We start from the raw sequence: 12,818 nt of genomic DNA on the forward strand, positions 1-12,818 counted from the left end.
GAGGCAAAGGTGATTAAGAAACACTTTTCTGCTCACAACCTAAAGCTGTTTGGGCTCTCAAAATTAAAATCTATTCTATTGTATGAGGTCTGTTCAAGTAAAACACATGGATTGTTGTTTCCCAGCATGCTCTTTGTTTCCCATTGGTGCAGAGCTTGATGGTAAAAAGTTCAGGGCAGATGAGGGTGTGAGTGCCTATGTAATGACCTGGCTGCAGGACATCCTATCACAGCCATGCTTCAGGCTTCTGTCACTTCTATGCTGATGGGACATTGAGAAATTACACTAGTTTTATGTGCACTCTACCCTAGAGTCCAGCTTTTCCTCAAGGCCATGTTTGACTAGAACACACCTTGTATATACAGCACACTCCACTTTCTGCATTGTGTTTGGTACTCATGAATTCCAACTAACTTGTTTTAAGTCATAATATCTAAAAAAAAGAGAAGCGAAATTCTTCCCTTTGCCCCACAAGGGGCCCTATCCACAAAGACCTAAAGGACTTTTTGAAGGCTATTATTTTTTGTTAAGGACAGTTTTTATAAGCATTCTCTTGGATGAAACAGTGCTTTTGAAAAATGAGGAGAAAACTAATAAATCATCACTAAACAGGTGATGATGTGCAAGCTTGTTTGAAAATATGAAAATGCCATTTTTTTTTCAACAGTCCTTCACGAAACGGTTTTGTTAATAGGGTAAACACAACACTGTATTAAATAAAAACACATTTGCTGTACTATATAGCATAAAATGTCCCTTTGGAGCCAAAGCAGAAGTAGGAGATACTGATATTGGAGATGTTAGGGTGAATAGCCCAAATCACGTGACGAGGGTGCTCGTCAGGCCACAAACGTTCAATGAGCATTACGTTCATGCGTGAAAGGTCACGTTGCTGCGTAAGTGTGTGAATAAATCTATCTGTTGGCAGGTAACAACGGGCGGCGTCTGTCACCAGCTCCAAAGGAGCTAACAACAGTTATAGGCGGTTTATTGTTTTTTTTGTCATCGCTTCGACTTTAACAATATTTTACGTTGCCTAGAGACGAACAGACCCCCCCGGTTTCACATAAGCTACACGTGCTAGTAGAAATTGTAAACAAACAAACCAAAAAAAACAAACTAAATATGAATATTTGCATGTGTGTTTTTCAAAAGAATGCATGATGTATTATGGAGGTAGTATTTACTCCCCATCGATTGTTTTCCCAAGGTTTGTTAGTATGCATTGCCTGGCAGCTGGTGTTTGTACACGTTGTCGTGTTTAAGTGTTGCTAGTTATTGTTTACATCCGTCCATAGAAACGGAGGGGCGTCAAAGGGTGAGGGAGCACAGCTTTATTTTGAGCAAACCATTCGGTCATGTTACATCTGTAGTGACATTCAACATATTTCGGTAGTAAATTCTGTGATTTACGTTGTGGAGTAAAATAATATGCATTTGTAACTTAAGAGACTGCACTAGTATCCTACAACAACACCCGAAGCGTAGCCCAGTGTAGCCCACATGTTGAATGCTGTTAGAATTCTACAGGTAAACCTGACTTTCAATAAAACAGTTGAATGTTAAACGGAATAGATTCGGGATGGATTAACAACGCATACAATGAGCTTTTAATTAAGGTAGTTTCCATTGTAATGTGTAAGTTAGAAAAGGTAACTATTGTTTGAGTTGGTATTAAATAACATTGTGCTTTGATTAAATCAATAACTACGATAACATATTTTGTTAAACATTCGTAATCATTTTTTTTTACGTGATTTAATTATGACTTAAGAAACTTTGTACATTGCATAGATTGTTTGATATTTTAGTGTATTTTGTTTAACCGAAGTGTTGCAAATGTATTTGGCAGTGTAACGTATTTGAAGCGAATCAAGTCGTACGTGTAAATAAACATTTTAAATTTTGGTTGGGTTATTTTGAATGTTTTTTTTTAAATATTACAGTTATTAAATTGAATACATGTCACTTTGAAGTGGATATCAAACACACACACTTTTACCCCAGTTGACATCATATCCTCTTTTTTCATGTTATGTTTTTGAATTATATTTCCAGATAATGCTACACTGTATCAGGTGGTGAGGATGAACTGGAAAAGCACAAGGCTATATTCAGAATGGGTCCAGATGTCCCATTGCTCAATGAATACAAGCAGGAATTCTTTTGGAAACGTTTTCCACAGACTGTGCTGGGAGGACCTCAGTTGAAACTAGGATACTGTGCTCCACCTTACATCTACGTAAATCAGATCATCTTGTTTCTGACACCATGGGTTTTTGGAGGGGTGGGGACGCTTTTGTACCAGCTGCTGCTCTTGGAGGATTATCACGCAGCTGTGCTTTCTGGAGGACTAATGGTGATAGCTGCTTCAGTCGTCCAGATCATGAACTTGTGTGCCAGACGAAGGACTGTTACCGTAGAAAGACTCCAGACTCAAAATATCCTCACAGATGAAGAGGAATTTGAATTTGCCAGCTGCGCTGGCTCTGAGACAATCAAATTTATTATTCCCGGAAAGAAGTTTATTGTCAACACAATATTTCACACAGTTCTTGCTGGGGCACTGTGTGGGTTGGGGACATGGTATTTATTACTCAATAGATTGAGTTCTTTGTACAACAACACAGGGGCTGCTGTCATGATCTTTGTGTTTGGATGGGTGACCCTGTGCATTGGTGAATATTCATTAATCATCAATACAGCTACAGAGACTGCTACATTCCAAGCACAAGACACTTATGAGATAACCCCACTCACTAGACCTATGTATATGTTTGCCTTCATTGCAGTGGATCTCGCACACAGGTACAGTCAAAGCAGGGTTACGAAAGGTGAACCCCAACGCTTGTTCAAAGGGTTTTCTTTATATGTGTTTACAGGCTTGTGCTTGAAACGCATCCTTTATTTGTCTACAAAGATTGCATAGGCTGCTACAGCTGAAATGCCTGTTATTATTTACTTTGCTAATCAGCTTTTCTCCCTGTAAGATGTTTTACCATGCCCATAGAATTCCTGGATGTTTGCAAGTTTGCCAGAGAAGTGACCACTGGCAATAGTTGGCCTAAATATAGCAATTTGAGCTTTAACCCTTACTAAGACAGATAATCAAGAATTGGAATAAGTGCGTTATTTGGAGGATTACAATTGATGCAATGTTGTTGTTGATATTTAAAAAATATTCAGTAAAATATGTTAAATAGGTCTGATTTACAATTGTATAAAATACCACAATTGCATATAAAGAAGAAAAATAGGAATGTGTTACCAGTAGTATATTTAAATAACAATACTCCTTGATGTTTACTTCTGCACGTTCAGATTTATACATTTCTGTTTTGTTTTAGATTTAATGCCACAATCCCAGACCTACAACAAGCAAACCAAGCTTTGCACATCATCTTTTTGTTTCTTCCACTTCTCTGGGCCCTTGGCATCCTCTCTCCAGTTGATGCAGTGTTCCTGTGGGGCATGGAACAGACTTTAGTATTTGGACTTGGAGGTTCAGCAATGTCCACGAACATCAGGTAGTGAAAGATGATATGTTGCATTATATTATGCTGTTGTGCAGGTCATACAAAGTATATTGCATTACCATTAGGTATCTTACAAACAGTATGCCAATTGTTTGCTATCTTTAAATTGACATTCTGATTCTTTTGTGTGATTTGATTAATGAAGTATGAAATATATGGATAAGGGCCCATATTGGGCTTTGAATTTGGGGAGGAAAATCATCTGGGGTTAGCTCACCAGATCAGTAAGTGAGCAGCAGTGGAAAGGTGACTTTTTTCAATTGGACAATTCAGATCGGCACAAAAACGCTTATAAAATCCATTAAAAAAATGATGAAAAGTAAACATCTAGTAGATTAAGTTATGCTTTTCTTTTGTTTTCAGGTTGGTGGTGATGTTTCTTGTTTCTGTCGGAGTGGCTATAGGGACCTATTTCATTCCCAGCTCTCTTGGGGTCGTTCTTTTCACAACTGGAATGGGCTTTATTCTGAGCCTTGACTTCAGCCAGGTGGAGCTCATGTTCCGGTCCTGCTGCAGAAGCCCCGACGCCCAGGCTGACCTCAGAGACATGCCCCGCAGTCTGGGCTGGAGGCTGGGTTGGAAGGAGTTCTTCATTTACCTGACTGTCCTTCTGGCAGCTCTTGCAGAAGCTGGTCTCCTGCATCATTTTGGAACAATTTCAGAAACGTCTGCAAGCAGCCCACAAGCCATCATCAGCTATATCCTCATATCGCTCCTCGTTGTTTCATGGATTTTACGAGAAATTCAAGGTGCATACATCTTCTATGGAGTCTTTCGAAACCCTTTCTACCCTCAACAGATAAGAAATTTGAAAGTTTTTAAACAAAAGCAAAGTGGGCTTATGAAGGCTGGGATTGTGAGAAGACTTCTAATCAATCTAGGTAAGATCATGCGATTTTAAATTAAAATACAGGAGATTTAAATTTGTGGGGTTGTGGTATTTTTATTTAGTTTAAAACCTTAAAAACTTTTTTTGCTTACAAAAAACTATGGGGATGTCTTGAAGAATTTAATTAAAGAGCAAGTGGCTTTTTTTATTAAACTTTTTTCTTTCTAAGCTAGTTTTTTTTCTACAATAATCCTGCATAAATGCACATGCACTTATCGTGCAAATAAACCCCCCCATACATTAGCACATGCACCTTAGCTATTGTGTAGTATACAGTGCATAAATAAAACCGGGATTTAGCAAAATATAAACAGAAGTCATTATTTGAGAAACGACACTTGGACCTAGAACAAATGTAAAAATCTTAAAGGTAAGCAATAAAAAAAAAAAAAAAGTGTTTATGTCATTTGAAGCTACTTGCTCTCGAAATTACATTTACAGAAGCGTTGAATGTTTTTTCTTAAACTCTTTACTGAACTTTTTAAAAAGAAAACTTAGATTGTTCTTTTCCTTTCAGTGTCCCCTTTTGCCATGATTGGATTTCTTGCAATGGATATCTCACTACAGAGTCTTCACACAGTTACTCTTTGCATTGGATTTACTAGAGCTTTCAGAACAGTAAGTTGTCTCATTTATTAAAAAAAAAAAAAACAATTCTGTATACTATTTGACCATGTATGTATCTGGCCAAATATATCATTACAATTACACTGAGAGTCAGTGTCGGTTGTTTGTTTGTGTGTAGTTTGTTTGCAGTCAGCTTTTATTTGCAGTTCTGCTGCTATATTTTCCATATGACTCGTCTTATTTGTGATGTGATGGTTTCAAAAAGATACTGTAACTTGTTTTTTTTCACAGTTGTGGCAGAACACAGAGCATGCTTTGTTGGAGATGGTGGTGATTGCTATTGTGCGTCTGGCAGCTTTAAAGAGTAATCTAGTGTGGTGGAACAGCTTGGGAACTGGAATCCAACTACTATTGGTAAAAAAAAAAAAGTTTAAATACAATTCACGATACATATTGGTGCCCAAGAAAAGTACTGGTTTGACACCACTGGAGAGTCATCCACAGAGCATAGATAGCTCAAGCAGTGGCAACGTGAGCTTCCCCACACTGCACCTTCAAGCATGCCTTAAGCCTGTCCTGGAGAGAGCGACCTCTTAGGAGCTGAGGGTAGTTTAGTCTCCATGCCGTTGCCAATTGTGAAGAATTAGGCAGTGGTTTTGTGACTAGGTTAATTTCATTGACGCTTCTATTTCAATTTTAGATTCTCATTCTGGCACATTTAGTGCCTTAAGTACTAGCCTCAACAAAAAAATATATGTAAGTGAGCTGTCAGCATTACATTTTTTTTTTTTTTTACAGGTTGGCATTATTTGGGATCGCCTTACTCAGTTTTTTTCCAAGCTCAAGTTTGCCTTGACTATCCTCATATCATCCTGGACAGAGAAGAAACAGCGCCGGAAGTCCACTGTCACACTGATCACGATCAATGCAGTGCTCTTCCCCATGCTGCTGGCTGTCATTGCCCTGTCGGCCGTGCTTTCCGCTCCGCTGCTCCCTCTTTTCACCCTGCCGGTCTTCTTGGTGGGTTTCCCCAGACCGGTCAGAAGCTGGCCGGGCACCGTGGGGGCAGCCGCCTGCATGTGCCCTGATTCGGTGTATTACCAGCAGATGTTGTGGAGCCTGACGGAGGCTTTCCAAACTGCATTTGCCACTGGAAGTTTGGGTAAGGATACTGCACAAGTGATTTACGAGCAGTTTTTGTATCTTGGCAGAAGCAGAGACTTAAGATCAGTCATCCAAGCTGTTTTTGGATCGGTTAAACAAACCTTAAAATTAATAATCAGCTTTCATAATTCAATGCGTGGCCCAGCCTTCATTAGATAAGGCATTAACAGGTAAACTATCTCATGTGCCGCTGTGGTATGTTTGCGTCCAATATTACTGCTTGGGATCTGCTTGTTACTACTTGCGCTATACAGGCCGAGATATTCTTCTGGGTTTGCCCCAGGTGAAAATCACTGCAGTGAAGACTGATCTTCAGTCCTTAGCCAGACAAGCATGACTGCAAAATGAACTCCTGACCTACTGATACTTGCTGTTATCCCGCTGGACCATTCGCTTGTTGGGTCAGCACGTGGGTGTTCGCTTGGATATTTTACTTTTTTTTTTTTTAATAATAGATGTCCTTGTGCAGTATGTGACTTTGTTAATAACTTCAGTGAATTCTATTATCTATTTATTCTGTAAAACAAACTGTCACCCTCTACCAAAATTGTTCTTGCAAATGTTTTTTTTTTCCTGTAAAATACCTTTTTTTCAAATGACACTGAATCCCATTTTTTTTCACTGTCCACTTGCCGTGTTTATGATGTTTACAGTCATTATAGGTGGTTTGTATTGCAATATGCCGAATATTGTGTTATTTTTAGCTTTTTGATAGTTTCTGTATTAAGTTTCTTTTACCTGAGTTCAGGGGCTGCTCTTCTGTTTAGTTCTGTCTCCCCGGCTGGATCAGCTGAAGTGTCTTTATAGAAGTAAGAGCTAGAATAGATGGTCCGGGCTTTTACTTCTATAAACTACCACTCGGAATGATTGCAAATGTCATAAAAAGGTAAAGGTACAGAAACGAAAAGGCACAGTAATTACTCTTTAAAAAATTGTTTTGTTTTGATCTCCCAGTACCTATTTGTATGCACTGTGTGATCTATGCTGCTTGGGGTTCAGCTCACCCCTTCACGCTATAGTGGGAAGAATTGCTGTTTTGTTACCTTGTCTAATCTAGCAAAGTCAACCAGACAAGACAAGAAGATGTCCGAGGCCCTGCAGCACAGATGTAGCACTGAAACAGTCTAGCAGAGGAAATTGCATCACTGTGTAGAAAAAGGGTTACTTGATCTCTGTATAACAACTCATTGGGGATCACTTGGATGTTTTAAAAAATAATCATAATAATAATTTTAAAAAATCACAAGACTACAAATAATATTGGCTAACCTATGTGCTTGTAATTCATTCAGTTAAAATGTGGTGAGCTAGATTAAGAGTTTTTCATAAGACAGGAAAAATATGAAAAATCTTGTTATTTAATGCCCCTTTTTTTGTGACATTCTAGCATCATTGAGCTCTGAATACCAACGAAATGCATAAAATGTCACTTTACATCATCTAGCATTGTAGTTTCTGTGAGATACTCCAATGACATCTGACATTGTCCTTGGGCAATAAAAACACTATAGTCTAGCTATAAAGAATTACAGCATACACAGTTTACAAAGCTTTAGTTATTTCTGTCACCATCATTTTTTTTTTTCTATCAAATGATTCATGCAGTTACTGAAGACAACAATGTTACAGATGCAAGCGATGATAGATGGACCATGCTGTTTTCTCTGGCTCTCTCTGTCTTTTTGTAATGAAGGATTTTTATACTGTGGATGTGAACATTACATCCCACTGTCAATATTTCAATTAGTTATTGCTTTCAAAATATGTCAGCATTGTATGTATATAGGGTTTTATTTTTGATCACAGGACATCCGTTTAAACTTATTTTGAGCCGATTTATGTTTCCTGATTATTAGAAAAAGCTGTTAATTATAAAGCAGTGTCACTTGTTTTTACCTTCATATTGTGAGCCTGAACCTGATTCTGTTTCGTTTAATTTGTATTTCAAACAGAAGTGACAAATTACGCTAATTGCTCATAACCATTCTTTAATTTAGTAGTTTTCTATTTTTATTAGGATGCAGAGACAGCTTAACAACGAGTAAATAACATTTAAAGGGAGGTAGAGATTTGGAAAATAAAAACCGAAAAGTTCAGGCCCTATCTCTTCAATGCAGCAATCAGAAATGTTTGTGTGTTAGCTACTGTCTGTGTGTTTTATGTAGCATTTTCATAAACCTCATCAATGACTTTGAATGTCTCAAGGTAGTAACTTGTAGTGACACCTTTTTGACAATCTCTGTAAAAACAGCTTTTGCTATTTCAAATTGCTGTTAAAGTGCTGTTCATTTTGAGTACAGCCTCTTTGTTGCACCATGGAGATTTAAGTTTGGGTGAAGCTGCCTTTATTTTTCTGACATTCCTATTACATGTCTGCTTTCTTGATCTCTTCAGGTGTCCCGTCTCCTGGGACTCACTTCCTTTGCCGGTTTCAGGACCGAGTCATGTGGGTCATGGTTCTGGAGAGAGGCTTTAGCTACTGTTCTCTTAATATTAAGGTACTGTTCATGCCATTCCTGTAATATCTACACTTTACCTATTGTAGGATCATAAAATGTATCAGCCATTTAGGCTGTGCTTGCATTTTTATGGTAACTCCCTCGGGGTGCTATGCCAGCCTGCACATGTCTCCTCCGTTACCTGTTTCTCTCTGTTTTCCAGGGGTTAGAGCTACAAGAGACCTCCTGTCACACCGCTGAAGCTCGGAAAGTGGACGAGCTGTTTGAAATGGCCTTTGAGCAGGAGGATGGGCTGGAGAAATCGACCGTGAACCACCATTTCAGCAACATCTTAACCCCCTGTGCTGCTCTGCCTGTGCGCCTCTATTCAGATGCTAGGAATGTATTGACTGGCATCATTGACTCCCACGACAACTTGAAACAAATGAAGGATGATTTTGTTAAAATTTTGTTTTGGGTGCTCCTGCAGCATTGCTCTAAAAAAAGCCAAACACTTGAAGGAACTCTACCAGAGGACATGAGAGGGGCAAAACCAGCCCAGGTTGTAGCAGAACAGTTTGTGGAGGTCAACGTCGCCACAATAAAAAACTTCATAAGGAAAACTCCAAGTTTAAATTCAGAGACCTTTGATGATTGGTCAGATGATGACGATTTGTTTGGCCCTGAGCCATCCAGTAAAAAAACAGTTTTAAATAATCCAGCCCCAAAACAGACGTCCGCAACTCTTCCAGGCTCTGTTGAAATGCAGAGCCCTTTCTGCGAGTCTTTCAGCGTGAAGTCAACAGACAAAGCACTTGGATTCGGACTCCCAGCAATAGACAAGGGGAGGGAATTAGAAAGACTGAGCGAGGCCGAGGCTGTGCCAATGGTTATCTTCAGTTCTTCTCATTCTAAGCAGCTAAATGTACCGCAGGAGTGGAGATCAAGTGCGCTCCCAGGCCCCCGGATGCAGCAGTTAAGAAAGCTTTTCCCTGAAGGCTGGTACAAGTCCGTCCTGAGCCAGCTGGACATTGCCAATACCGAAGAAAGGCCCTATGATATCCTGGAAGAAGTCCTGAATGATGGAGCCTTGATGGACCTCTACGCCCATGTGGTGATGACTTGCTATGGGGTGACACTAGGAGCTGAATCTACTGTCTTAAGCCCCAGTTATGTCTACAAAGTATACTGTGGCGATGTTCCATGGACAGTGGGGTTGGATTGGCTGACAGGAAAACCAGATCTATTTCAGCTTGTTTTAAAAGCTTTCAGGTGAGATGGAAAAATAACAGATTAACAGATCTGTACCGCAGTAGGAGCGTACGCGTGTTTTGCCTCTATCCAACAATGTAGAATGACTGGGTGAGAGATTTGTTTTTCCTTTTATCACAAAGTGCTATCTGCAGAGGTGATTTTACCCACTTATTGTGATAAAAGCAATGACATCCCACCAAGTCATTTTGCATTAGAAAGCCTGTGGAACATCGTTTCTTATTAAAATCTATTGCCTATACTAGAAGAGGGAATGATTGTCTCTTCAGCGATATCAAGATGGCCAGTAGATGTTTCCCATGTGTTTCTCATGATTTCTGGAAAATGAATAACAATGGACCACAAACAGAATGGTTTCTTAACCATGTCTCCTGACCACAGTGTTATAAAGGGGTTGAACTATGATTTGTTTATATTCTTTTTCTCTTGCTCTTCTTTTTATAGATACACCTTCAAATTGATGTTTGACAAAGCTAGTCTGGGTCTGGTGGAAGATTTCAGCGAGCTGGCTAACTATCTAGAGGAGTATGAAAGGGACTGGTACATTGGGAGGGCATCTGATGCCAGGTGGCAACAGGCTGTGCTGCAGAAAAAGCCGTATCTTTTCTCACTGGGCCACGATCCCATCATGGTAATAAATTGCAGTCTCTTTATTCTCATTAGAAAATAAGAGTTAAGACAGAAGAATAAATAGAGAGTGCAGGCAAAAGCAAATACATTAAGAAACGGGTGGCTAACTATTTTATAACCTGTCATAGTGTCATGACAGGTTCTTTTTAAGCTTTTTAAACACTTCATTTTATGTTGTTACCCAGTTGTCAAAACAGCAACAGTGTTTAAGGAACTGGAGTGTTGATTTAATTTTGTCCTGCCATTGTTATCTTGTTGTTCTCTTACCTGTTTAGGTTTTGTGATAAAGGGGAGCAAAATACTGGTAGTGTACAGTAGGTTTGTAATGTCAGTATTATGGTCTTTTGTTCATTATGTAATGTATTGAATAAATTAACAATTTACCTCTAACAGTTTCCAATACATTATTCATGCATGATCTATCAGAAAACCGTCTGGTTTGTGTCATGACCTTCTTTATTTTCCTTCACAGGGCACCTATAAGGGACGTGTGCTCACTCTACAGGAATGGTTAGTCCATGTGGGAAAGTTAAATTCCGAAGGAATCCGGGGACAGTGGGCTAATCTGTCTTGGGAGCTCCTTTACGCCACCAATGACGACGAGGAACGCTACAGTATCCAAGCGCATCCCGTGTTGCTCCGAAACCTCACGGTGCAGGCAGCGGACCCTCCACTGGGATATCCCATTTATTCCTCGACACCTCTTCATGTGCCTTTGTTCTGACTTGTGACAGAGGAAGTGACAAAGATAAGGCTTTGTTCTTTCAGCTGTTAGAGAACAGTATAGCAAAATTTGTGATTGAACATGCTAGCCAGTCTCTCTAACTTTATATCACTCTCAGAGACGGATTGGTCAGTTTGGAGATACAGCCCCAGATGTGTTAATTTTAGAAAAGGGACAAACTAAATTAACCAGTATGAGACAAGAATCTCCAGTATCTTATCTTTAGGTAAAATGACATGGATGTGAGATGTGACACTGGGACTGAGAGTGTGATATGGTTGTGCTAAAAAAACTCTAATTAGACAAAGTTTTTTTTTGTTTTGTTTTTAAACAGCCTGGTAAACTAATGTTTCTTGTTTAACAGGAATACAAGTACTGTATTAGATTTTAAGAACTGAAATAGTTTAGTTTTCTGTGTTTTTAAATATTTTCTTACATGAAATACTGGCTTTAGAATTTTCACAAGATATAAATATATAGGATTGAAACATGGCTTGATAAACATAACTTGAACCAAAAAAGGTGGGGCTCAACTGATGGCCTTCTCGTAAAAAATAAAAAAAATATTACAAACAACCTCTCTTGCTAAACTTTCTTGTTCCAACTGTTGTTAACAACATATGAAATATGTAATTTTCTTGTATCTGTTAAAAAGCATAGTTTAAATAACTACCACCTCTTAAAGGTGGAGCTCAGCCGTACTGTGCTCCTTAAGTGGGTCAAGTTATGTTTAACAGGAGTTTTCCAATTCATATACTGTATATATATATATATATATATTTTTTACAGGACATTTGTACTGTAACTATTTTCTGTCACAAGTTGAAATTATTTTAAATTTGGGTAAAACATGCACAAAGTTGAGAAGCACCTGCTATAAAATTAGCAGTTTGTTTTTCTTTACAAAATAAAAAAAAAAATATGCAAAGTTAGCACTGGGATCACTGGGAGTACTTTGTGAATGTGGCCTAAAGTACCTGCATCTGCTTACAGGCCTTTGTGATTTAGGTCTGTCTTTTACTACAGGGTTATCAAAGCTTAAGTACTATCCAAATGTACGTTTTTACTTATACATTTAATTGCTGTACTATTTGTTGATCAAAAGGTACTTGTTTTAAAACAAATACATTTTTTTTTTTTTTTTTTTTTAAAACAGTTAATGGTAGTTGCTGTAAAGTGCATATGTTGCGCTTTAATTTAACTGAAAACTGTGCATTTGTCAGTGACAGCAGGAAATGGTGGATTTGTAAAAGAAACCAGTCAAGAAATCAACAGTAACTCCACGTTTGGTAATTTTGGTAATTACAATGTGTAATATATAAAATGAAATGTACATATTTTTCAGTTAAAGGTTAAATGACCAATATGAGTGTGTATCAGCAAAAATAATATTTGATGTGGCTTCCATAAATCAGTGAAAAATGCATTCAAAATAGATGAAACACTTTTGGTTGTTTAGCCGTATCCCCCCCGATGGAACACATCACATGGACTTGCCGTTAAGTAAAAACAGGGCTTTATTGTTTTCATGGTCTGTCCAAAAGTTCCCGAGACATCCACATCAACTGAACATCTTAACTAATTAATTATTACATTAT

At 38.4% G+C, this 12,818-nt stretch overlaps 1 protein-coding gene across 4 annotated transcripts; it reads left to right on the forward strand.

Annotated features, from left to right (window-relative positions):
- Nucleotides 1–934: 934 nt before the first annotated feature.
- LOC117422640 (pecanex-like protein 4) lies at nt 935–12,636 on the forward strand. 4 transcript variants are annotated; one of them, XM_058991930.1, is made up of 11 exons: nt 935–1,318; nt 2,059–2,808; nt 3,348–3,527; nt 3,900–4,417; nt 4,943–5,043; nt 5,284–5,406; nt 5,791–6,154; nt 8,551–8,654; nt 8,818–9,866; nt 10,311–10,497; nt 10,969–12,636. In XM_058991930.1, the coding sequence occupies exons 2-11, from the start codon at nt 2,120–2,122 to the stop codon at nt 11,218–11,220; spliced, it is 3,567 nt and encodes a 1,188-aa protein (XP_058847913.1). In that variant the 5' UTR covers nt 935–1,318; nt 2,059–2,119; the 3' UTR covers nt 11,221–12,636. The 4 variants fall into 4 exon arrangements, with proteins under 4 accessions (XP_058847913.1, XP_058847916.1, XP_058847914.1 ...); XM_058991933.1 differs by having other exon boundaries at nt 935–1,210; XM_058991931.1 differs by lacking the exon at nt 935–1,318 and adding an exon at nt 1,325–1,530.
- Nucleotides 12,637–12,818: the final 182 nt, after the last annotated feature.

The sequence above is a fragment of the Acipenser ruthenus genome, chromosome 18 (genome assembly GCF_902713425.1).
Source record: "Acipenser ruthenus chromosome 18, fAciRut3.2 maternal haplotype, whole genome shotgun sequence".
Taxonomy (NCBI): Eukaryota; Metazoa; Chordata; class Actinopteri; order Acipenseriformes; family Acipenseridae; genus Acipenser; species Acipenser ruthenus.